This window comes from Sminthopsis crassicaudata, chromosome 2 (genome assembly GCF_048593235.1).
Source record: "Sminthopsis crassicaudata isolate SCR6 chromosome 2, ASM4859323v1, whole genome shotgun sequence".
NCBI lineage: Eukaryota > Metazoa > Chordata > Mammalia > Dasyuromorphia > Dasyuridae > Sminthopsis > Sminthopsis crassicaudata.
The window spans coordinates 622,350,015-622,377,096 of NC_133618.1; the positions used below are offsets into that span (position 1 = coordinate 622,350,015).

The 27,082-nt window shown below is 39.4% G+C and overlaps 1 protein-coding gene across 2 annotated transcripts; it reads right to left on the reverse strand.

Moving 5' to 3' along the window:
• Positions 1–243: 243 nt before the first annotated feature.
• On the reverse strand, positions 244–20,916 carry CXCL12 (C-X-C motif chemokine ligand 12). Of its 2 annotated transcripts, none has more exons than XM_074296270.1 (4): positions 20,704–20,893; positions 12,563–12,680; positions 9,596–9,682; positions 244–2,785 (listed from the first exon to the last, which is right to left on the reverse strand). In XM_074296270.1, the coding sequence occupies exons 1-4, from the start codon at positions 20,762–20,764 to the stop codon at positions 2,770–2,772; spliced, it is 282 nt and encodes a 93-aa protein (XP_074152371.1). In that variant the 5' UTR covers positions 20,765–20,893; the 3' UTR covers positions 244–2,769. The 2 variants fall into 2 exon arrangements, with proteins under 2 accessions (XP_074152371.1, XP_074152372.1); XM_074296271.1 differs by lacking the exon at positions 244–2,785 and adding an exon at positions 6,188–6,411 and having other exon boundaries at positions 20,704–20,916.
• Positions 20,917–27,082: the final 6,166 nt, after the last annotated feature.

The window sequence follows — 27,082 nt, forward strand, 5'->3', positions numbered from 1 at the left end:
TTCTACTCAGTCTTAATATCTGATTGGATATCTCTAACTGGTTCACCTGTAGTTGGGATATTCAAGCAACAATGGGATATAATTCAAACAATAGTATAAAATAGAGAAGCCCAGTCATCTTTTTTTTTTTCTTTTCTTTTCTTTTTTTTTTTTTTTTAACACAAACTGGGTTACAACATTATTTTCTTCACTCAACATTTTTGAAGCAAAGGATGTGAGTGGGGAGCAAGGACTTCAATGGAAAAGATTCAAATGTCCTTTTATTATTCCATGAAGTTGAATGGCCTCAAGGTCTACAAAACACAGATCTCTAAAATCAAGGAGCACTTAGTGAATATTCATTTGCAAATAGGTTGTTTCAATGAATGCCCATCAACTTGGGGGTGGGGAGATTTGTTTCTTACACAATAGCATTTTTCTTCCTGTCTCTTCTTCCATCCTCTAAGTGACAAAGATGTGAAACATTTTCTAGAAAATTGTAGTCAATTGAAATGAAAAAAATTAAAAACAAAAACCACTTGTAGCATTCTTCTCACTTTATATGACTTAGGGGTTTTGGTGTCTGCACCATTTATTCAAGATTCCAAATATCTAAGAAACCAGGATGGAAAATCTAAGTCTTTTAGAACCTTAGATCCTTTGTTATAAAACAAAACAAAACAAAAAAGTGTTTCAACCAAAATGTTGTTTTATAAGTGATTCAGAAGCTACGTAAAGGATATGACAAGTTAAAGTTCTAGTCAAGATCCTACTAAGATAAGTTTTGGAATTCACTGTGAGCTGCAGCTTTAAAAAAAAAGAAAGAAAGAAAATTGGGGAGTGATTCTGGATGTCTAAATTAGAATAAGGAAATCATTTCATCTGACTGATTCAATTTCTTCCACTGATCAGATTCAGTTTAAAGAAGTCATGATGTGGTTTAACAAAAAAAAAAATGTTAAAATTTTTAACAAATTCTATTCATAATCTCTTAGATCATTAAATCCAAAAAATTATAAATTTTAATTTTCCTTTCACTATGTATACATATAATTTATGTGCTGCCTGTTACTTAACTCGGTCTTGTCAACTGGTCTTCCTCTTTTCTTGTTAACTTCACAGATTGATAGAAGTTTTAAAAGGAGACAAAGGGAATATCAGTGGGCCTAGCTTATAGTAGATATTTTGTCAAATTAATAAATATGACATTTAGTTCACTCACATCAAGAGAAATAAAAGACAGGGTAAGAACAGGCTGGAGCAACATGGAATCAAATTGAAAGTATGGATGTGTGCCTGATATATTTCTAGATTAAGCCAAATAAACTCCTTTCCAAAAAAGAATTAGGGGACAATGATAAAAAAGTCCTTTGTAAGCACAGAAAGGGGGTATGATTTTTAGATTAATGTAAGTATGGAACCAAGTCAGATTCTTTTTTAGGAGATATTTTCATGCTAGAGTTCTTAAAAAATTTTTTTTTAATGTCTGCTAATCACAACACAGGAGGAGAAGTCTTTCTAGAACATTTTGATTTCTTAAGTTCCCTAGTCCTAGCTATAGCAGGTTTTCCCTCACAATAATTCAAAATGTTTGGTCCCCATGACAAGGTATCCAGTCTGCAGTAGAGTGAGTGCCCAGAAAGCTAACATAGTAACTGAATCACCTTGTGCTCTTCTGGGGAAAGGGAATATTGTTTATCTCCTGGTCACTGAGGCAATTAAAACAATCCCAAAGCAAAGAGTTTTTATACACACATAGACATTGACAAATTGGCAGTGGAATCAAAAGACAACAAAGGACACATATTCAATTCCACCTTTTGCATTCCAACAGAGAATAACAGTATTTTACATTGGGCATACTGTTTGCTACACAAAAACACAGCATTTGACATTTTGACAATATTCCACACAAGACACATAGGGAACATACTTCATTGGCAGCATATCTTTAACATATAACATATTTCCATTTATTTTTCAATGTGAGGTTTAAATCAAAAGTTTAGTCTTGATAAATTTCTTTTTCTGTGCCATGGACAGAGACAGTCTCAGATACATATGATGATGGATGGAGAAAAAAATGAAAATGAGGAGAAAATGATGGGATGCAGGTGACAACATGGATGGTATAGCCCTGCTCTGCCCTCACTTTTTTGAAAATGGCCAGTAATGGACCAATCTTTTGAGCATCTATCATCTTCCCAGATAACTTCCTCTTGATCTGAAAAGATGATTTTTGTTCTCACATGAAGAGAGGGAATTAACTCAACAGCAACATACTGATTTAAAAAAAAAATTAATCGGGGCCAACATTGGTAGCTGTTATTCTGGGTCCATATCCCTAAAAATGGTCATATCCTTCATGTCAATAAGTCATACTTTTCAGCTAAAAAATCTTGGCACATATTGCAACTCATGTCCTGCCATATATTTATACATAAAACCTAGTAACTCTTGGTGGGCCCCCAATACTGAGTGCAAGATAAACTAGGGCTCACCCAGGAAAAATGATAACATAAGTAAAAATAAGGAACTTAAGTCTAATGAGTTCATATTTGTCACCAGTGACATTCAATAAAACAAACTTAATAAAAAATAAAAACCATATATCTTGCTACATAATAATACAGTGAAAGCAAGCCAGGATTTGTGCAAAACAGAGGCTTTAAATGCATTAGCCATCCCTAGAGCTGCCTGGTGACAGCATTCCTTCCCTAATACTTGTTATCTGCTTTCTGGTCCTACAGTAAGAAATCCTTCAGGCTTCAGTCTTACAATGCGTGCCTTTTACATCTTGAACCTCCTGTTAATGAAGAACAGAGTGAAATACCATTAAGGCAAATTCAGACTAATGGCTTAGTCATCATTGGACCCTATTCAAAGACAGGTGGTCATTTCTCAAAGTTCAATCAAGGTTCAAACACCAATGCCTGCTTGGAATGCCCTTGATGCTGGCATTTCAAGAATTACTTCAAAATCTCATGTGATGTTCTTCCTTTTGGAAAAGACCCAGGAAACAAAGGGTCCCACATCACTATGATTGGATAGTGAAGGCAGTTCAGAGTTAGTATGATGGTCAGTATTAAAGAAGTGAAGAAGAAGGTAGAATTCACGGCAAAGACTAAAGACATGGACAAATTGACAAGGAAACAGGACAAGTTTGGGTCAAACAGAAGAAACCAGAAATTGGTCTTTGGCATAACCTCATTTTAAAGAATCAGTGCAGTATGAACGAAAGATAAATGTATTCATTGACCTGAGAACATGAGCAGGATGCACGGGAAATCATACTTACACAAACAGGTTCCCAGAAGGGTTACAATTGGCCAGGTGATGAGAAAGCTGTTCATGGACTTCAGAACACATATGCTGATTGACACACTTCTTACTCTTTGGGTCTCCAAGGACATGGGTGTTTTTTTTAACTCTCTTGCATCCAAGATCACCATAACAAACCACATGAACAGGCTGTTCTACTGTGCAAAGACCATCACCTTTAATTGCTACCCAACCAGTCTATCTACAAGTCAGCAATCCTGCATTTAAATGAAGTTCTATTTTGCTAAATATCTAGTTCCCTCTAGCTAATACATGTATATCATTTTCATGGTGGCAATGAAGATACAAGTGAGATAGGACATGAATAAATAGCTTCAGGAAAGGAGTCTCAGAAGGCACCCTTAATTGATGATATGATCCTTAATACATGCAATGCCGTTATTCTGTATCTCATTGTCTTAGGTTAGATTTAAAGGGAACACAGCTCTTGAGGAAGAGTTCAGTAGATTATGCTAGAGATTTAAAATTCTAAAAGGCAGTGAAAATATTTGCTCTTTCCTGGTTGAGCTTGGATCATTTACTTCTCTGTTGTCTCAAGTAAATCAGGATCAATACTGCTGATGAATATTTTTACACTTAGCAAGATAAAAAGCTGTAGAGAGGGATAGCAATTAGACCATGATAATTAAGATCCAAGCTATTTCATCACCCATTTTGACTTTGGCATGTTTCCAAGCATAACTATAGAACCCACTGGCACCTTCTTAGAAAGGCAAAGGGAGAATATTGAAGTCAGAAATCCACAGGAGACTCCACAGTGGCAGAACCAAAGAGCTGTTTTCCCAGTTGCAATATGGAAAGCATAATTTTCCATCATCACACAATAAGATTGGTTAACATTTTTCACCCTTGACCTGTTGGTTCCAAGAAGCTAAATTGTTTTCCATCAAGCTCTGGGGCCTGAGCCAACCTCATCTTTTATACTCAAGCAGCTAAGCATTGTTCGAGCACTTTGATAGATTAATGAAAACCATTTTATCAGGAACAAAAGTTTGGTTATATAGTAGGGGCTTCCAGCATATGATGTGGCCATCTCAACCACCTCTTTTCCTGAACAGAACTCCAATGGTTCTCCAAGGAATTGGGACCATTCTGCCTAGTATTTCACCACTAGTTGTATCAGCAAACAGCCAGGTGTCTTTAGAGTTTAAGAGGAGAATAGTGATCATAAACCCAGCTCCTTACAGTCCTTGCAGTTCAATAATATGGCTCTTTCCAAGCAAGATATACTCCACACTCAAAGGTTTATTAAATTCCTATAATCAGAACTTTCCTTCCATCAACTATACAGAAGAAGTCTTACTATTATCTCAGAGCAAATGGTGAGCAACTGAGAAACAAATGTTCTTTTGTGGCATTTTAGCTGGCTTTTCCAGACCCTTTTTTCAATGAGGAAAATGAACAATTTAAATTTGCCGAAAAATACAACAGAGGCATTCAAAGTGCTGAAAGGAGCTTGACACCACTTTGATCAGCATGAATTTGGCATTCCTTTATGTCAGGGTGATATTTTGTCTTATCTTTCCTTCCTCTTTCTTTCTTATACTCCCCAACTCTATCCATCTGTCTTTCTGGAATTTATTAAAACTATAAGCCTCTGAGGGGGAAGGGGAAAGATGAAGGAAAAGACTGGAGGAAGAGAATCAAGGAGTCATTCCTTAATTCTAAAATTTCCAAGATCAAAGAGGTCTTTTATAAAACAATGGACACTCCCATGTTCTCCCCTGGGCATTTTATTTCACCTAAATGAAGGCTTGATTACTTGGGTCATGGATCCATTGGGTTCTATTTTAAAATTAGAAGCATCCTCACTCGTTCTGAAAAAGAATGGAGAATGAGGCAAATGGTCTACCTATCATGCCAAGGAACCCTCACAAATATCATAATGGAGTTTCTTGATCCAGATTATGGGTCTTTCTCACAGGATGGAAGCAGCTCCCAGTGGCCCTCTTTCAGGTAGCATACACAATTCCCCAGAAAACACATGGTTCCAATAGTCAGCTGATCAATGGGTGGAATCTCCCCAGGACACTTTGAACAGCGATGTTCTTCCAGGGCCCCTGCTTCTCAACAAGAGGTAAGAAACTCTAAAGGAAACCATCATCACCTCCACCCCAAGCCCTGAGGTAACAAAGAAAAGGCCGGTAGGCTTGGGCAAAGATGAAGATCATCAGGCACAATGGTTGAAAAAACAGTTATCAATAGTGTGTCATCAGTGCAAATGAAAACCAGGAGCCAGGAGGCCAGGGTGCTATTATTGACCACAAGCAAGATGGAGTGAGTCCTGCCCCAGATACTGGGGCCAAGTTGCTTTTGCTCAGTGCTTGGCATCCTCCCTTAAAAACTTAGCTAAAGAAAACAAGAGAGCGCCTTTTCTAGCACCTAGTCTCATTTTGTTGTTTTGTTGTTTATTTGTTTGTTTTTGCTTTTGCTTTTCCTCATGGCTGTTGCTCTGCTGTTCCAAGCATAGGACCTTTTTGTATGGGAGAGCTGGGACTTTGTAGCTCCCCCCTCTCAAGTCAGAAGGCATGCAAAGCAAAGCAAACTTGTATGGGTGCTTGATCAGCCTCCTTAACTGGGCCATTTTACGAATGGGAGATTGCAGAGCCTGTGAAAGTGCTCTGGATAAAGAACTTCAGAGATGCAAGTTTTACATGGAATCCTCAGTCAATTTTAGGGGGAAAAAGTCTCGGGAAAAGCTGGCTGGGTCTTACAGATCATGACCCCCATTTCTGAAAGACAACTACTTTCTTCATAAGTTAACTGGGCCAAGAAAGGCCTCAGACAGAGCACGCATACCATCAGAGCTCCAAAAGTTGCTCAGTCACTGGAAGGCAGATACAAGGTCAACAGTAAGTGCCAGTTGGGCTGTTTCTTTCTTTACCAGAGGCAGCCTTGTGTGGGAGGTTAGAGCAAGCTTACAAAAACGCCGAGGATAAATAGCAGAGCATATTGTGGGGGGAAGGGGTCCATTTCTCCAGGGCAGCAATGGGCAACTAGTTTTTCTTTTTTTGAGCGGCCTTTCTTTTCTTCTCTCTCTTCTTTTTTCCTATCTTTTCTTTTTTCCCCACTCTTGTTTGTCTGCGCCCCCTTAGATAAAATCAGTAGAACCATTAATAATGTTGAAATGAACAGTTGTTTGACTTAATCTGTGCAAATTTAGCATTGCCTTATAAATCAGTTCATTCCCCTTTTCACATTCTCAGGACTGTAGGTTCCCTCCCCCAAATTTTCCCCTTTTAAAAATGCATTTAAGCATTTACTACATTATGAATTCATATAATAAAGCATAGTCTTAAGTAAATTTCAAGTGAACTTCTAGAAGTCCCCGAAATTGTAATCAATAAGATGTAGCCATATTTGGCAATTTGCACAATTTTCACTGACCCTTAGGTCCCAAGGGCCTTAGCAAGGCACCTATTGACTACTATTAAAAATCCATGTCAAAATTAAGCCCTCCTAAAGAGGAAAAGGCCATACATCCCTTTTTGTTTCTTCTCCAAACCTCCAATTATCTTATTCAAAGGTCACAGAAATGATTCTGCTTATTTTAAAGCAAATCTAAACATTGGAGATAGTGATGAATGAACTACAATCTAAAACTAAGATCTCCAATATCCAATGACTCTTCAGTATCTTAGTGGGCATTGCATCCAATGTTTATAGATCAAAACCCACTTAAACTTCTCTATTCTGTGAGACTTTTCCACATGTTCACCTGACATCCCAAGGGAACCAAGCAGACCACATAAGCAGCTTATCTTTCATTCTAGAGATTTAACTACCCCAGTCTTTTTTTAATTAATCCTCATCCTTTTTTAGTTGCTGATTTAAATTTTGCTTATAACTCACAAAGCAAAGTTTTGATCAACACCCAGAAGAGGACAAGGATTCCATTTTTCCCTCTGTCTTCCTTACTTGCTGCTTGAATTCTTTTTTTGTTATGACTGGGACTGTTCTGGACAACAAGTTAGGGGGTTAGGAAGATTTAGAAGAGTGACTGGTCAAGGGACTATAAAATTAAAATGATATGAGCTTAATGGTATTTAATGATTTATATAGTAAATGGCTTCTTTGCATAGTTCAATATTATGTCAATATCAGATCATTGGATATTACATGGGGATGTTATGGATACTAAGGAAGAGAAGTTAAGATAAGCAAAATTAGTGAGCTAGATATAATCTCATTGGTTTCATTAATGAGAAGAAAGGGGCAAAAATTCCATTAAAAAATCCTGCCCTTTTTCTTGTGATCCAATTAAAAATTGAACTAGTCTGAATTAGTAAGACCATTTGAAAGAAGGCTTTTTAAGGCACTTGAGCAATAAGTTGAAGCAATTTACAAGAGCCCCATCTATATTTAAAAAAAAACTCATGAATTTTATTCCATATAAACAAATTCCCACATACAGGATGTTTTCTTGTACCATGAAACAATTAGCCATTTTATTGCTAGTGCATATAATGTCACATTTGATACAATTTCAATACAAGTGAAAAAATATAGTATGGCTGATTGAGATTGATAAGCTACATTATTAACATCATATATATAATATATATATTTTTTTTACAAATTTTGTCAGTAGTTGGGTGTGATATAGAAGCTTAAACTACTGACATTTATATGGCTCCAATTCAAATATATGAATTGCTCAATGAACTATAAATATATTCTGAAATACATTTGTTTTCTGAAGAAAAGTTGAAAAAAAAACCCAAAAAACAAAAAAAAATATAACCGTGCACAAAAATATATTGAAATCATGTCTTGCCAAAAGCTATAGCTACCGCCTGTACCATATGCATATAGCATTCATCCATGGAAATTTTATTGCTCTCAACATTTCTGATTGGAACATAGACCCCATGTTGAGGCTGCTTAATGATCTAGGGTATAGTCAGTAAATGTTCTTCTGGTTTCAGAAATCTCAGAAGTTGTATGGCCCTGCATGGGCGAGCTGGCCTTTGCATAGAGCCAATTTCAGCACCAAATACCTAAAAACTGCTGAACTTAAAAACTCTATTAAATTTGGCCAACATTCTTTTCTGTTTCCAGGAAAATAAGGATATGGATCTGGTAGCTCTGAGGCATGGGCTAACTCCATTGTCCCAAAATGGAGCACATGGGGTGTTTTTAAACATTGTAAAACACAATAAGCCTAGGGTGAGCTGAGAACCTGAAAGGGGAGGGTTCCTGGAGAGAACTGGTAGTAGCCAAATGAAGGTGAGCTTATACCTCTCTACTACCACAGCTCTTAGGGTCAAATCTCCAGTATGGAAAAGACAAGTAGAAGCAAAATTAAAGCATGGCTTTTGGACCAGGAATGGGGAAGAGATAGGAGAAGATGCTGGGTACACAGCTGCTGGTGAAGGAATGGCTAGTGCTGAAGGCACAGCAGTTTGTATCACTGAATTGAAGAATATTGGGAGCATTTCCAATTCTGTTTGTTTCTCTCCAGGGAAGCTGGAGATTACTCTTGGTTTTGAAAAGATCTATTATCTGAATTTCACCTCAGACTCATTTTCAGCATCTCAGATTAGTAGGAGAGTCATTTAGAAATCCAAGGTAGGGAAAATATGACTCTCTTTTGTCACTGGGACATCACTGATTTTGTACAACATTCAACAGGGTGTCCCAATGACCCAATCAGAGCAATACAAACTACCTTGTTTTACACTGATGGGATTCCAGATTGTCCAACAAATTAGAGAATCCCCTTTCCCCTCGTCCTTTTGGGGGTAGAGAATGGAGTTTGGTTCAACTATCAGCTTCCATTTGATAGGTTTTTTTTTCTTTTTTAAAATATTGACTGAATTTGCCCACTATTAAGCTGACTGTGCACCCAGGCTCACAAAAGAAGAAAAGAAAGCTACAGAGTGAGTTGGATAATAGATTTTGAAGTAATCATGGATTAAAAAAAAAAAGTAAAAATAAAGAAAGCATGGCTGGTAAGAAATGCTATTTTGTAAAGATGATGAATCTAGAAAAACCCCAGTTATAGAGATCTGACTCGCAAGAGCAGAGTCAGATCTGTCTATTATTCTCTGTTACAATAATGTACTGGTATACTATGGACTGCTTACTTGTGTACATATTTGATAAACTCCCAAGCTTTCCACAGCTTTGTGCCTTATCCCATATAAACATTTCAGTCCTTCTGAATAAGGACCCCTGCCCCACCCAAATCGTTACCCTTTACATTGGTAAACTGTGTTTGCACTTCCCAGCTTCGCTTAGCTGAAAGTCCTTTTGTCACTGTCTTGCTTACTTGTTGAAAGCTTTCTCCAGGTATTCTTGAATCCATTTTAATTTAGGATCAATGCATACTTGTCTGCTGCTACTCTTCAGCCTTGCCCTGCCAAAAGATAAAACCCACCAGAGAGAAAATAGATTTTTGTCAATTAAAAACAAATTTAAAAGGATAAAGATAAAAAAGACAAATGATGACATTGAAGACAGAACTATTTCTTCAGAGTAAGCACTTCAGAGTTGTTTTTAAAGCACAGATATTAACTTTAAAAGTCCTTTTTTTTTTCTCTATGAACCCAATTCACTTATCCTCATATATGCTCAGTGATGGCATCCTCCTTGGATGATAAAGAGACACCTCTGGGGCACTGGAGTGGCTAGCACAATACAGCAGAAAAATCCCTGACACTGCACCAGAAACATTCAAAAGATTGGGGTTGGACAGACCTATACAGACAAAATCAAAATTTGGGGGAAAACTGTGACTTAAGGATTGTACTTGAGAAAACTCTCCAACAGGACCATAGACTTTATCTCAACTAGAGATGACCTGATTCCAAATCTCACATCCCTCTGTCTTTCTCTAAGTGTGTGATTTTTATAAATATTGAAATTTACTGTAAAGGACATATGAAGAAAGATGCTCTCTCAAGTTAGACAAAGAATTGAAAGACAAAAGTATATATAAAAACAATTTTATATATAGATACATATTTGTGTCTAATGGTAGCTATGGTAAGGGTAAGAAGAAAAACAAGAACAAGGGGAAAATAAATGTACACAATAATTTTGTTGTATGTTTGAAAGGATTAGCAAGTTGTGCATAATAGATTTGCAATTTCATATGCAATCATCTTTTTATTGTATTATGTTATGAAAATGCTTGTTTTATTCTGTAAATTAAGATAATTAGAAAAAAAAAGTTATTTGTCTTGGTTTTCAATTTCTGTCATCTATAAAATGAAGGATTTGAGAGAAATTGCTTCTAAATTCTCTTCTAGCTCCAAATGCACAGTCCTATTTTCCCAGCCCCCACCTAGAAGTTATTGATTCTAGGATTTTATGGCAGCATTCCCAGTTAAACACTGAAAGGCCAGGAACCCCAATGACTATCTGGGGAAAGAGTAAGAGGACATGTTGAGCACATATACCAATAAACTCCAAAGTATGGGACAATTAGTTCTCTACCAGATCTGTGCCATCTTGTTGGGCTATCTGATTGCCATAAGCAAAGAGGACCCTTCAAGGATTTTATTTTGCAAATGGCTCATCCCGGTACCTGTTTATTATAACAGAAAGTCAGTTCAATGCATCCTACATAGGCCAATACAACTAGAAGAAAATCCCTGAGAGAATTAGAGGAATAAAAATGAATTTTTCCCAAAGCTTTGGGATCTTATTCCCAAGAGTATTGGGTAAATCAAGATTTTTGGATAATTGTTAATCTAAAGTTCCAAAAAGAAAGAAAGAAAAAAAAAAACAATTAGATGAATCAAATATGGAAAGGAAAATAAAAAGTGATCTCATAAAATCCGTATAAAATAAGCAGATTGTTTTCTTTTTAAACCACACTCTATTTAAAAAAGAAAATAAGCAAACTGGAGAATGGAAAACTGCATCAATTACAATGTTCTCCAAATCTGAAGCTTTGGGAAAAAACACATGATATTTAAAAATAACAAAATATATTTTATATGGCTCTTCATTAGCAAGGAAATTAACTAGATGATGGCTTTAGGAATTACCTTTTGGGCAATATGCTTTTCCCCCAAACAAAACTCAGAATTTTTGGGGGGATGCCTACTGCAAACTGAACTTCAGAAAGAATTTAGCTTTTAACAAACACAAACAAAAATCCCTCACAAGAAAATAGACCAGTTGTATTTAGATTGTCTCTGAGTTCATGGAAAATTATCTTAAATGACATGCTTTGGGATTTGGGAGGAAAAGTTAAGTTTTGAAAAGCATCCCTTTTCAGGTTTTTAAAAGAATTAATATCTTTTCAAGAGCAGATTTTGATTAAGATGGAACAAAGGATGACAAGGACAAAACCATAGATACCAGGAAAAGAATGAGAATGAAAGTATAGAAAATAGATTGGAAATAATAGACAACTGATTTCTGGATTTTCTTTCACAAACCAGGAACCCAAATGTTGAGGATAAAGAATGCCTTTCTGGCCACAGAGATTTTCTACAATACTCTGTTGCCACATTTACTACAGCTTCAGATTCCCTTTCTTCCTGTAATGATTTATTTTCTGGAATATCTTAGTTTTAAAACTGGGCTAAGAGAGGGGAAAAGAAAAAGAGAGATTGTTTTCCGAAATGGAGAACATGAATGTTTAGCAGTCATATGCTATCTTCATCTCCCCTTAGTAGAACAAAATAATCTGCTACCTGAATTTAAGATGCTCATAATCATTAATATATTTTAGGGAAATATAAGCAACAAATAAATGGTTTTAGTTGATTTTATTTGTTTTCATTAACCAAAGTTTTCATTAATGATCTATTTGGGGAGTCATTGGATTTAGATTGTTTTCTTTCTCCTAAACTACCAACTCCCAATTGTGTTTTATGGTGTACAATGAATCTTATATAGGTTTTGGTTGGCTCTTGAGTCACAATTCATTTAAAACTAAAACCAACCAAAATAATTCTAAGTAAAGTTCATAGATTTATACTGAATTGTAGTTTGACTCCATAAGGAAATGGGAAGAAGGGGGGAAACATCCCTTATACACTTACTATGTGCAAAGTGTTGTGTTAAGTGCTTTTTTCTTTTGATCTTGTATTTTTTGGGTGGGGAGAGCACATAATGAACATACTAGCAATCACTGTATTTCAGGGGACCCTCCCCAAAAGTGCAGAAGCTCAGAGACAAGAGCAGTGTCTTGTTTATCAAAGTTACAAAAAGCCATCCACTAGTGTCTGGTACTCCTTCCCAGGCTACAAAGTGAAAAACAATTCCCCAGGGAACTTACACGATCTGGAGAGCACAGTTGGGTGTGTTGAGGATTTTGAGATGCTTGATGTTGGCTTTGGCTACGTTGCTCTCAGTGAATCTGCAGGGACATCTGTAACTCAGACTGACCGGTTTTCCTAGAAAGAGCAGTGAGAAAGAGGTTTTGAATTATGCTCTTAGTTCCCATTAGAAAAAGGCAGGGTCGAAAGCTGGTATGAGAGGGTAAAGAACCAGAGGAAGGGGAAAAAGTTGTAGCTTATAACTAGCACAAAAGGAAAAGGACACAAACTTCTTATTTCCAGGTGAATATTTGAGGGTCTTAACTTCAGCCTTTTCAATTTAAGGAGACAAAAGAACAGGTGGGAATTTGGAACCTAAGGAGGGAGAAGAGATTTAAAATAAGGAGGCACCCAATTGTCTGCCCCCCAGAGCTATTAGCAATTAAATAAGATAAAAGACTACCATCTAGGGTACTTTTCTCCTATCTTTGCCTTTGTAAAAATTTTTTGCCTTTAGGGAAAATGAGAAAGGAGATGGAGAGAGAAAGCAAGAGAGATTAATTCAGAACTTCCAAAAGAAAATAAATCTGTCTTTCAGGTTTCAAACTGGCATTTTCTGATTTTAACCGGAGCACCCCGTGCATCTCAAATTTTAGGATCCTAGATCTAGAAGTGGAAGGGACTTTAAGGTCATCTAGTCCTACTGCTTCATTTTACAAATGAGGAAACTGAGTCAAAAGGAGGATAAATAACTTCCTTAGTTGCAAAAAATAGTACAAAAGTATAACAATAGTAAGATACAAAAAAAGGGATTTGACCTCAGTTTCATGAAAGTGTTAATTTCAGAGGAAAGAGTTTACACATGAGTAATCTTCAATTCTTTGAATTCCAGTAAAAGCCAACAGCTTTGGTGTTTTCTTGAGCATCATGCCCTAGGTTCTAGGACCTCTGGCTCAAAGCCAGATGTGGTGCTCTTACTTCAGCAGAAACCCAAATAACTCACTAACCTCCTGGATTCTCTTATTATGTCCATTTGACAATTTACCAATCTACAAAATACTATAATTGGCATTCATTAGTGCAAATTAGCAAGGGGCTTCTGTGATAGCCACTCATCCCCAGTGTCTATAAGTGGAAGGCCCTGGAGGAGCTAGAAATTTGTGGGTTTCCCTCCTCCCTTCAGATTTTCATCCAAATGTTCCTTAATACTCCAGGGTTTTTATGTTCTTGGATTCTTTCATCAGGGATTAGACCAGCATCTGACATTATTTACTTTGCAAGTCCAAAAAAAAGTTTGCATGTTTAAGGAATTGCAAAAGGCTCGGAGAGAATATTTCAAATCCAGCATCTTCAGAAGGAGTGGGTTAGGCTCGAAGCTGCAGTTAGTATCTGCAGCCTTTGGGGATGGGGTGCTGGGTATTTGTTCCATTCTTTCCAAAGCTTAGTGTTGTTCGTTTTGATTGATTATCTAATTTGGAGAGAATAGTTTATTTCATTTTCAACCTTTGCATTAAACAGAACATGCTATTCTCCAAGGTCAGATAAGCCCTGACCAATAACCAAGAAAAGGAAAACTAGTTTTTAGGCCCGGGCCATTCTGTTTTCAGTTGAGATGAGAGCAGTATGCAAGGGATAGTCCTCTGAATGCATTTGTCCTGAAAGTTATTTCCAGTCTTGCAGTTTCCAGGGCCCCTCTTAGGTCATATGCAAAATGGGAAGTCCGGGGGGGGGAGGGAAGGTATTTTTTATAAAATCACATGACAGATTTGGAAGTGGAAGGGACATACACAAGATCCATGAGTCCAATTCTTATTTTATAGATTAGGAAACTAGGTGAAATGACTTATTCAGTGTCATAAAAATAAGTACCTAAGGCAGGTTTCACATTCAGCTCCAGATTCAATGCTTTATTCTCTTTACATAGTTGTTTCTCAGAAAACATTTCTTTCTCCCCAAAGGATGGCTAGTTAGTAAGGAGTATGGCCCACTTGCCTTCTAAACTACTACTTTTCAAAGTCCATCTTTGCTACTTCTTAGGGAGGAAGGCTATCATTTCTTTCTTTCCTAAATGGAATAAAATGATTGATAGATAAATTGGCAGATAAGATAGAGAAGGTAGATGTGTAGATAGATAGATCAGTAAATAGAAAAACAGATAGACAGGATGGATAGATAGATAGATAAGAGAGATCACTAGATAGACAGGTAGGTAGATAAATAGGAGAAAGAAAGAAAAAAGAAAAGAAAGAAAGAAAAGAAAGAAAAAGGGAAAAGGAAGAAAAAGAAAAGAAAAGAAAGAAAGAACAAATAGATCAAATATTAATTAGTGGTAGGCAAAAATTGCTACCAGTGAGAAAATGAAATCTTTAAAGGAAAGGAGCTCAGCTATTTCCAACCTGGTCTAGTAATTCTTGCAGGAAGAAAAGAGAAGGAAGATTTAGTTCAGACCATTTAGTGACAAGGTCACAAATAAAGATTATTTTCCCTTTTTAATGAGAAGTCTCTTTATCCATCCCACTAGGAGTTCAAATAGTTTCTCCATACTAGAAATAGCACTGAATTTGGAGTTTTGAAGTTTCCGATTCAAATTCTTTCTTGCATTTTACTAGCTGTGTGACAATGGCTATGTTCATTAATCTCTCTGCTAATCATTTTCCTCATTTGTAAAAATTAAAGGACTGGAAAAGTTAACTTCAGAAGGCTCTTCTCTCTATAAAACTATGATCCTTTTAGTTCTAGACGCAGGGAATTTGGGTATCTCATGGTAAGGTTATAAAGATTATTAAGCTTCTGTTGTACTTTTTCTCGAAGCCTCTTGCCAGAGGCTACAAAAACTTTGTAGAAAATGAAATTTTGAATCCAGCTGGTGGCAGTATTGTTTAGTGTATACTAGTGTATACTAGAATCAGGACAACCTGGGTTCAAATCTCACCTCACATGTTTACTAACTGTATGGCCAGTTTAACGTCCTTCAATCTCAATTTCCTCACCTGTAAAGTGAAACTTAAAACACCAACCTCATAGGATTGAAGTTCAAATTCGATAATGAATAAAAAGTGTGTTGCAAGTGTTAATATACTATATAAAATTTAATTGTTATTCTATTAAAAATACAAAACAACCTTTCACCTAGATACCAAACTGAGTTTTATTTGCAGTTTGGCATTGGATAAATGATGCATTTAATCTAGTTTAGCTAACTATAAACTTTAGAAAATTCTCATCTCAACTGTTTCATCTCAAAATATATAATGTCTAAGTATCCAGGATACTTGGGGCATTAATCCTTCACAGAATATCAGTCTCCACAAGGGAAATGGCAGGTTGTCAGACTTCAGCTCCAGTGCAAAGAACCCCACCTCACAAGTAGGAGGCAATGGGTCAAACCCCTGGCCCCAACTGTAGCTGCATGCTCTGGGTAACTCCAAGACCTAGCTAACCGGGGAGTTCAACCTCTGTAAGTCAAAGGTGTCTAAGGCCACAGATGTATGTTCGGTGCAATGAATACTTCAGATCAACTTAGGAAGCCCAGGTGATCTCTGCCCTGCAGCTGTCTGGGATCATTTCTGCCCCTGATAGAAATATCAATATGGGTTTCACCCAGCAACACTGAGGGTGAGCCTGGATTTTTCTTTCTCCACCCCCATTCTCTTCTCTCCTAAATAGAGTCTTGAGCTATTAGAACTCAGGAACTACCTGGTCCACCCTGAGTCCCATTTTACTGACAAGGAAACAGAGGCCTAGGGAAATCAAGTTACTTCTTCAAAGATATACAATTAGTTAGGTGTAAAGAAAAGGTTAGAATCCAAACAACTAGCATGGAGATCATTCTAGTCATTACCAGAATAATCTTTGTCATGAGTTAAACTAATAAGTGGAGAATGGGAATAGAAAAAAAAAATAATGATTTTAATTTTATGCCCAGCAAACCAACTCATACATACATACATATATATATATATATACATATATACGTATATATATGTGCATATATATGTGCACATGTGTGTGCTATTTAATTTTTATCATGGTTATGTTGTTACATATGTTGCCATTATTTTAAATTAAGTTCTTAAAGCAATAAGTAGCCAGAAAGTCGAGACTATCAAGATATAATCCGAATTTACTTCTCTTATGTTAAAAAAAAAATCAATAAATCCATCCTTAACTAAAACTGCTCTGAACCTGATTTTCTTAATCTATTCCTAAGACTCACAAACCTTAAATAACCAGGATACTTTACCAACATCCCAATACAACAACTCTGTTGGTACTTCAGGTATGATTAAGCTTATATTACAGAGAGGGAATGTGAAGTTCAGGGAAGTTAAAACACTTAACTCGTGCCCACACAATTGACAAATGACAGAGAAGGTATTCACACTCAAGTCTCTTCAGATTCAGTTTTGTTCCATTACTCTATGTAGAGGGGAGGGGCCCCAGGGGTCAGGGTGGACATAGATGTCTAGATCTCTTACGTCTCCATCAGTTTAACACTAAATCCGAATCTTAATCGAACATCTGTCTTACAATAGGGTGTTCAGAGAGAGGGCAGGAGACAAAGAAATGCGTGTGTTGAAACATTTGATAGTGTGTTTTATTTTAAGGCTTGCAAAACTCGTCCCTCAGAACTACCTTACGAACCCAGGTCTCCAGACTCCAGCATTCATGGTCTGGGATAATCGAGGCATGTATGACGTAATAAAATTTCTCTGACCCATAAGAAATAGGTCAACGCCCTACACCCACGGGAGAGACGTTCTTGAGCCGCAGGAAGATAGAGCTTTAGTCAAATGAACGAGAGTTGGTGACTACAGACCGAAAACCTGAGCCCAGCTGCACAAAATAGAAGCACGATACGAGTGCGAGCAACTCCAAGCGGAACAATTTGCGTGAGAAAGGAAAAGAATAGTTGACAAGAAAAAAAAAAAAAAAAAAAGTACCTTGTTGCAGAATTATCATTCTTATGGATGGCCGAGATCGCTTGTCTACTAAATGTTTAAAAACCTAAACTATACAGAAGAAATCATTTATGATCTCAAATCCTAAAGTAAATTACTGAAGTGTCAGTATCTCACGTTGCTTTTGTATCTCCCTTACACAGTGCCTCGCACCTCGTAGGCGTTTAATAAATTCCTGTTGATTGATCAACTTTTGAAGGAGTTTGAATAGGGAGAGGGGTAATTTTCAGTAAATTTATGACAATTTTCCAATCAATATTTTTCTTCGTTAAAAAATAAGACTGGTACCCACCAGCCAGTCAGGTCCTATGTTTCTGGATTTAACAAATAGACCTAATAAATATTTATGGATCTTGAGTTCCGAGTATAAAACTAATACACCGTGCTCCCCACCCCGACCTCAATTCTCTTGGGAAGTGAGGAGAAAGGATAACGGAATGAAGATTTAATCGGGACATTTCTTCTTCCCTGTGGTCACTTTGCATTAGATAAGTACCTAGCTTGGGTAGTCCTAGTAGTATGAACTTGTCAGTTACGTGATCTAATCAGTTTCACCTACTCTTGTCTTTTTCAGCCGCAGCTGTTCGCTGAGACCCTGTAGTGGCGCTTGTGGTGGGGTGAGTATGCGGGGGAACAAATCAAAACGAAAACCCTCAGAGCCCCCGCCCCATTTTGTGCTTTCGAATCTGGGGGTAACTTCGCTGCCTAAGAAGACTAAACAGTGATACGTATTTTCCTACATCCTGAGTTTGCTTTTATTTTTATTTTCCCCTAGAGAAGGGACAAGTCGCGCGCTGAGCATTTAGGGTACTTTGGTTGGTTCCATTGAGTTTCCCCTGAATTCGAGTTTGAAAAAGGCAATCCAATCTCCCGCCTCTCGGGCTCCTCTTTTCCCTGCTTTCTTTTTCCTTTTACACACGACGAAACCGGACACCCGGGTTTTCAATTGCAGAGTAGCTCGGAGATTAAATGTTCAAGTGACACCCATTAAAAATAGCCTGAGAGCCTTGGCCTCCATTACAAAAGAGGTTGTATCCGCAGGTGTGTTTTTTGCGGGAGGATGGGGGGAGGGAGAGGAGGTGATAAGGCGTGGGGAGGGAGAGCTCTTTGACTTTATAGAGCCCGGGCTCTTCGGACGGCCCCGGAGGGTTGCTAGAGTAGTAGGTGCTTACGCTCTGCTCCTGCAGGCTCCTACTTCTGGGCGCGCGCACTGGCTCGTGCGTTTTCCTCGGCAGCTCATCCCCGTGCTCCTCCAAGCCTACAGACGCGGAGCCCGGAACGCCAGAGGAAGGAAATCATCCTTCAGTGAAAGCTGGCGCTTCCACCGCGTGGCGCAGTTTGGGGAGTTTCGCGGAGTACCACATTGGGAGCTGGAAGCGCTATTCCAGGGCATCCGCTTCAATCCCCCTCCTTTCCCAGAGGGGACAACTGAGACCTCGAGATGAAGTACCTTAGCCAAAGTCACACAGCTAGTAAAGAACAAAGCCAGTGGTCCTCTGAATCTCAATCTATCCCTTGCTTTGGTTCCAAGCCTGACTCTGCTACTTGGGAGAGTTCTGGGACTTTGGACAAGCCATCCAATCTCTCGGAGCCTCAGTTTCCCTATTTGTAAAAATTCATTTGTATTTTCCAAATTCATGTCAATATCTTTTGAAATAACCCAATTCAGTCTCGAGGTTTAGGAAGCATGCAAATTTAGCGAGGGAAAGCTAGCTCTCCAGCTCGAAGGTTGTGCAATCCCAACAGCTGCGCAGCCCCGGCTCTCGCTTCCATTGTTTCCCTAGGGTCATGGAAGGGGAGGGGGAAGACAGGAGAGAAGAGAAAGCGAGACCTGGAGCGCTTCGTTTGGGCTAAATCACCCCAGCACCAAGCAGGTTCTTCTGTCGAGGTAGCTTTAGCTCGTTTTTGGCAGGTTTCCCTAGCTGGGGAACGCGTACTAAGAAAGACAAGAAGCTCCTTCTGGACAGCCTCGCCCAGGTGCCTTGGGACCTTGCCAGGCCCCAGGAGCCCTAACCATCGCCAGAGTTATTTTTAACCGAGCTCCCCTTTCAGCCCTAAATCTCTGTGGATCACTTGCTCTCGGTCATTATCCCGGGGCTCCCCAAGAGAAACGGGAAAACCGGGACGAGAAATGTCGGTGAAAAAACGTTCTACATAGAGGGAACCCCTGCACGGAGCTGGGGTCCCGGCACATAGAACCTCTGCGCTCAGCTGAGGTCCGCCCCGAGAGAACGCTCTGGCGAAGTAGAACCTAATGGAGAGAATCGCTGGGCACGACTCTACGCTGGCACTGAGAGCAGAGCCCACAGCTGGAACCTCAGGCGGCAGCTGGGCAGAGCCCGCACATGTGCAGCCTGATGTTATTCTAAACTAGAAAGTGAAAAAAAAAAAATAAAAATCCCTGCGGTCGGAGGAGGGGGGTGAGGGAGGAGGAGAGGATGGAAGGTCACTGTTTTTAATTACAATATACTTAGTTCTGTTCTCTTTTTTCTTTGGAGAAAATAAAACTAGGAGATCGGTTCCGGAGTTTCTTTTTCTTTAGTCATTTTAAGGACCCCCCCACCCCCACTCTCTTCTGGGTTTGCATAGCAAAGCGAACACATTAGCCCATCATCAAGAAACGACATTGAAGGAACTTGGTCTCCGGCTAGAGGGGAAGCCAATTTCCCCCCTGTCTCCTGGCCCGTCTCCTCACGCTTTAAGTTGAGTTGCTTGCTTTCCTAAGCCTAATTTAAGGCATCAGCAAATCAATAGCCGAGTTTGGGGGGGGGGAAGGCAGATGATGTCGGCTCCCCAGTTTTTGGCGATCTGGGTTCTCGGTCTGCAAAACGAAGCTGGGAGAGAGAGACAGCAGCAGGCGGAAAGAGGAGGAGAGCAGCCCCGAAGCTTGCCTGGAAAATGGAACACTTCTCCCGGGTTTTCTTCCCCTACCTATGCAGGCTTACATCCTGCAGCTCCCCCAAAAGCGAGGCGCGCAGCAAAATCAGCCCTCGGAGGGGACCGACTCTCCTCAAAGGTGTAGTGGAGCGCTAGGGCTCCCCTGGGTTTGGAGGCAAGAAGTCTACCTTAAGTGGCCCATTGTCAGTAACCGGAGGGAAAGAGAACACCTACTTCCAGGAGGAGCTCGGGGCGTCTGTCCCCCGAGGCGGGGCTGCGCCTCGGATGCCCCCGAGAAGGCTGGGCGCGGGGCTCCCACTTACCCTCGGAGAGCGCGAGGATTGCCACCAGCAAGGTCATCAGGGCGACCACTTTCACGTCCATGGTCCTGGTTTGGGAGGCCGAGGGCGAGGCTGCGAGGTGTTCAGGGGGTAGCAGGCGACAGAAGAGTGAAAGTCCAGCAGCAGTGTGCGCCTCTCCACACGCTCCCTCCTCTCCTCTATAGAGGGGGCGAGCTGGGGGCTGGGAGAGGGGAGGGGAGGGGAGGGAGGCGGGGGGAAGGGGGTTGGGGAGGGCCCACAAGAGGGGGAGGGGAGTAGCTAACGATGATTTATTGCCCGTGGCATGTTATTACATCCTTCCTCTATTAACATTGTTGGACCTTGCCCAGAAGACCAAAACTCTCTCCGCCGCAGCCGGCCCAAAGATTGGCGAGTTTAGCCAACTTTCGACGTAGGAAAAGGAGAGTAAATAAATACTCCAAACCGAGCTGCCGAGGACGCGAAGTGGCCCGAGCAGCTCGGGGAGTCCCCCGGGACCTGAGCGGGACGGGGAGCCGGTTTCGGAGCCTGGGGCACTTCAATCCGTGGGGGGTGGGGCAGGATGGGGAGCGGGGAGGAGGGGGCGTAGTTGGCCGGGGCCACACGTTGCAGGTTTAAATGGCGTTTGCTTTTGAGGGGGAGAGAGTCTAGGGGTGGGGGAGAGCGAATGATCAATGTGGCCACTCCCACTTCACAGACTCCCTACACTGTAACGTTGGGGGGGGGGGGGGGAAGACCTTTGAGGATCCTGACTTTCTCCTGACGAGTTCTCTCCTTTTAAAAAGGGTTCTTAATTTTATTTAATTTATTTATTTTTTTTAAAAAATATATCATGGATCCCTTTGACAGAGTGGAGAAGCCCAAACACTCTTTTCTCGGAATAACGTTTTTAAGTGGAGGAAAACAAAACAAAGAGAATTCCAAAGCAACCAATGATCTTGAAATGCAGTTTATACGTAGAAACCCCATCATGATCGATGTATTTATACATATACATACACATACATGCCTGTAAATGTATATAGTTCAACAATCTGTGCTCCAACACTCTCTTTCAGCCAGATTCCGAAGGAGCCCGTTCTTCCACAGGCTCTATGCTGGAGGTAAAGTGCAGTATTCCTAAGGCTGCTTTTCCCATGTACTACCTGATCGACAGGCCGCTGAGTTGTTCAGTCTCTGCCATCTAAATCTCAACCATCTGTAATATGGGCCAGCTCTGATCAAATGATTTCCAGGAAACCTCAGTTCTGATAGTTGGGGATCCTCTTGGCATCCATCAGGCAGTAGTGCCTTGTGGATTGCAGAGAACATGGTTCAGTACTGCAGGGTATTTTGGGGGGAAGATGAGGGGAAAATAAAAAGCATCCCTCACTCAGATGGGATATTGGGAGAAGGGTGGAAATGAGAGCATGGGTTTCCAATCCTTGGGTGGGCCTTCCTCTGGCCAATCTGGAGGCCAGCAAATAGTAAAATTTTATTTTGAGCAGTGGAGGAAGGAGAGAGAGCCTGGTCTTCTTTTTGGATGTGGACTTCATGCTGCCTCAGGCCCCACTTACCCCCACCTCGCTTTAATTATAATCAATCTTTTTCTCTCCATTTCTGTTCAGAGAGGCTTGTGAAAAGAGCCCACTGAGAATATTCAAACGTTGGAATTGAGGCTAGGGGATGAGGAAGAGAGAAGAGCAGGGAAGGAAAGGCAATGTGGGGCAATAGAAAGGACTGTAGTTTAGCGCCAACATATAGCTTTTGTCTTAGTAGATTCTGCCGATTTGGGGCATTGGGGAAGACTTAAAGGACTGGTGTCAGTCCTTGGAGTCAGAGAAATCCCCTTATTTCTGTGTGGTCTCAGACAAATCACTTCACCTTCCTGGGATTTATACATTGACCTATTGATGAAGAGAATAGTCAGAATAGGTGATCTCTGAGGCCTCTACATCTCCCAGAGTTTCATGATTCTGTCACTTCCCTTCTCTGGGCTTCATTCAGTTTTTCCATCTGTAAAATAAAAGTATTGACATTTGGGGAACTCTAAAGTCCTTCTGCTCAAGGAATGGTAGAGCTACAAAGAACCTTGGCTATCAATCTAGTCCAGCCTTTCATTTTATAGACGAGGAGACTAAATCCCCGACAAGGGAAGTGATTTACCCAAGATTACAAGACTGAGAAAATAGAAAGGCCAGAACTTTCCAACTTTAGAGTCCTCGAATTAGAGAAGCTTCCCCTCATTTGAAGGGAACTTAACTCATTCCAGGGAGCTGTCCCTATACTAATAGTCAAGAGCCCAAAGAAGCCAACAAGCTCACTAGACCAGTAATCTCCATGTTGCCTTCTCACCTTCACTCCTCAGTCTCTTAGAAACTAGTTGCAGGAGGTCCAGGGAGAGGGGTGCTTTGTTCTTAGATCTGCAGGTTCTAAAAAGCAGTGCCCACCCAAAGTGAAATCCATTCTCCTCTATTTTTTGTTTGTTTTGTTTTTATCCTGTTGCTTTACTAGTCAAACCAAGATTAGTGAGCACTCCTCCACTCCTTTCTCCCTTTCTATGCTTTTACTCTATCAAGGTCAGCAGACCCAGGCATTGTGAGAGGAATCTCTCACCCTTCTCCAATCAGACACAGAAACAACCAAGTAGTTAGCTGAAATCACTTCTCCTCAGATTATAGATCCAAGGACCCAAGATTGTGAAATTTAATCTTCAATCCTGCCCTACCCCCATTAGAAGAAATACTATGGAAAGAACACTGGATCTAGAGAATTCCGTTTCCTCTAGAGTTTATTATCTTGTACAAATCAGGCCTTCCTGAGTCACAGATTCTCAATGTTAAAATGAGGAGAGTTGGGTGGGCTTTATAGTTGCTGTGGTCCTTCTTAATGAATATATCTGTGGTTTAATTAGGAGTCAATTTGACTCATAAATCTTTGAACTACAGATTTGGGGCTTTAACCAAAAGTTTAGCACCATCATCGCCCCAACTTCATCCCCATCCTCAGCCCCATATACACTTTTTAGATCAGTACTCAGATTTAGATGGAAAATTTCCTCTAATCTCCCAGAAGCCCAGAGCCAACGCATACTCTAGCACCCTCTAGCGATCAATATGCAGATAAGCAGTTCTGAAAACATTCTGCAATTTCTTTCCAGCCCCTACCCCCTCCCCTCATATTTTCCATTTTCCCCCTCTTTCTTGTCAAGAAGCATGTGCCCACATGTGTTATATAATGATTTACTATTGCAGAAGGGTAATTCGACCCAGTTTCCCAATTAACAAGGAAGCATCATAAAACTATAGTGAACAGAGTTATAAATCAGGAACAGGGAGGGCTGCACTCCCACCTCCACACTCTCCTCTCCCCCTGAATTTTCCTGGATCCAACCTCTCTATTGCTGCTAGATTGGAGTCTGGGTTAGTGGCAAAGATTTCCTGTGGGCAGCAACACTAGGGAAACAGGTTTGTAGAGAGCCAAAACTTATCAGGGTCTTTCAGTAAAAATTGGAAAGCATTTTTTTTTTTTTTTTGCAATATAATAGGTTGAGCAGGAGAAGATAAATCAAGGTTTTGCCAAAAAGAGAAAGTCATAAAAGGGTAATATTATGGTAAAGAGAGGAAATTTCAAAAAGAGAAGAAAAGAATTCCCTCAGGTGTTATCTACCCCTCCATCATATATCTATCTTGTAGCATCATTTTTTGGAAAATTTCAACTTCATCTATAAAATGGATATAACAATACCTATAGCACTTACCTCACAGATGCAAATGAAAATCCATGTAAGAATATTTTGCAAAGGTTAATGATGAAAATTATCTTTGCATGTATTTGGGAAAAAATAACATTCTATTAAAATAAAATAAAAAAAAGGACCTAAGATGCTTTGTCACCTTAAAGTACTATATCAATGTCACATATCATATAATACATATATGTGTTTATAATTTTTGAAAGGATCATAGAGTTAAACTGGAAAGGAACTCAATGGTCTAGTCCAATGTGAGAGATCCCTTTTGGCTGGGGAGATTAGGGAGAGTTTTGTTGAATGAAGAACTGGGGGAAAAGCTAGGTTAAGTGATGGTGATTTCTTAGCTTGGTGATAAAGAAGTCCTGAGCTTAAGGACTGCTCTATGAGATTGTAGGAGGCTAGAAAGATGGAAAATTAAAAATCCACAAGCAAAGGACATGGTTATTTCAGAATGGGGGTTGAGGAAATGGAAGAAGAGGGGAAATTGAAAATGGCCTTCAGGTGAGCTTTGGTAGTGGAGGGGGAATCGACAGAAATCCAGAAGAAAGAAAGAAAAAGCAGGCTCTCACAAATGCTTGATTTATCCTACCTAAATAGACCCGGGAGTTGTCCATTGAGAATTGCTCATTTGGGGGGGTCTGTCCAGTGTATTTAATTTTCCTAAAGAAAATGAAGAGACATAAAGAGAGACTTTAAAAGTTATGTCTAGGACAAGACCAGGGCTTTCTTCACTAAATCTTGCTGATCTCATCTTGGGACATTTTAAAAATAAACGAGACCCCCAAATGCTATAACATATGGAAGGAACAACAAGCTTGCCTTGTTGTCTATGTGAGGAGCAAAAGAATGATTACTCCTTTTTCAAGCAGAACAATAACCTCTAGAACAATAATAATAGAAGGATGTTGAACATCACAGATATAAACTAAGAGGCACCTCCGTGCTTATGATAAGTCCTTTTCCTCCCATCTTGCCACCCACATGCTCCTTTCCTTGACCAATATCCTCCTTCTCCAGTTTCAACTTGGGGCTCAACCAGACTCTAAATAAGGATAATATTTCATATTTATGTAGTACTTTAGAGTTTACAAAGTATTTTTATCCCAACAAATCTTTGAAATAAATAGTCAGGTAGTTAGGTGGTACAATATATAGAACACTGAACATAGAATCAAGAAGATATGGATATAAATCCAGTCTTGATCCCATCAGCTATGTAACCCTAGGCAATTGACTTAAACTCTGTTTGTTTCAGTTTCCTTAACTATTTGTTGTAGAGTCATTTTTCAGTCATGTCCAACTCTTCATGACTCTTTTTGGGATTTCCTTGGCAAAGATATTGGAATGGTTTCCCATTTCCTTCTCCAACTCATTTTTTGGATGAGAAAATTGAGGCAAATGGGTTAAGTGACCTGTCCAGGGTCACACAACTAGTAAGTGTTTGAAGCCAGACTTGAACAATCCTAATCCAGGCCTAGAATACTTTCTACCGAGCCACTTAGTTGCCCTCCCCAACTATAAAGTGGGGATATTAATAATATATAAATGTTAATAGGTAATAATCTACCTTATACTGTTGCTACAAGAATCATAAAAAGTAATATTTATAAAATTCTTGGTACAAAGTAGATACTATATAAACAATTATCCCCTTCCCTTTCTCTAGTGTTAGCATTAAAGATCTAAACCTGAAAGAGAGATTAGACTAACCCAGCCTCTTTTTTTTTTTTTTTTTTTTTTTTTTGTAGTACCTGGGACAACCCTCCACTTGTACTGTGTGTTCCTATACCCAGTACAACTACCACAAGTTCAAGGTATTTTATAGGATTGAGTCCATTTAAAAACCATAGCTCATGAGCCTCCACTAATGTGATTACCATTACTAGTTATCCATAGTATATAATTAATTCAAAACAAAGTCATGATCAACAAGTGTAGTAAGATAAGTAATATATTCTCCCTTATAAATCTGATGCATATCTTACTGACAAACATTTGAGGATATAATAGGTCCTTAATAAATGCCTGTTGATTGCTTGATTGAATGGAATATGTATACCATTAATGAGAAGAGAAAAAAGACAGCATGCCTTTGGGGACAGACAAATAGTGAATGCTTAAATCCAAGGTTCATACACAAAAAAGTAAATTATGGTTCTGGTGATTCCAGGCAACTGAGGTGCCTCCTCTTTTTTTAACAAGAAGAAAGTAATATCCGCTATTACCTTTGTTGCTTAAAGTACAGAGGGTTGTAGTAATTTTGCATTATAGTTCAATCTAAAATAGAACTGATTTTCTTTCCCTCCTCAAACCTTTTCCTAACTTTCCTATTTCTGTTGATGCTGCTACCATCCTTCTATTCACCCAGAATCATAGTCTTGAACTCATACCTAATAGTTGCCAAAGCTTGCTGATTCTACTTCCACAATATATTTTTGCATAATCCTCTGTCTCCTTTCAATCCTCTGGTTTGGGCCCTCCTTACCTCTTGTCTGAACTATTGCAATAGTCTCCTAATTGATTTAATAGTCTCCATTCTCTCCGCTCTAATTAATCTTCCACATAGCTTTCATCTCTGTATTTTCCTTTCTTAAATATTTGAGACAGAAAGAGAGAGAATAAGAGAAAGAGACACAAAGAGAAAGACAA

Coding starts and splice junctions, on each gene's coding strand:
- CXCL12 (XM_074296271.1), bottom strand. CDS start 20,764: ATGGACGTGAAAGTGGTCGCCCTGATGACCTTGCTGGTGGCAATCCTC. Junction 12,681..20,703: donor AATCCTCGCGCTCTCCGAGG/GTAAGTGGGAGC, acceptor TGCTCTTTCTAG/GAAAACCGGTCAGTCTGAGT. Junction 6,412..9,595: donor CTGGAGAAAGCTTTCAACAA/GTAAGCAAGACA, acceptor ATTTTATCTAAG/GGGGCGCAGACAAACAAGAG.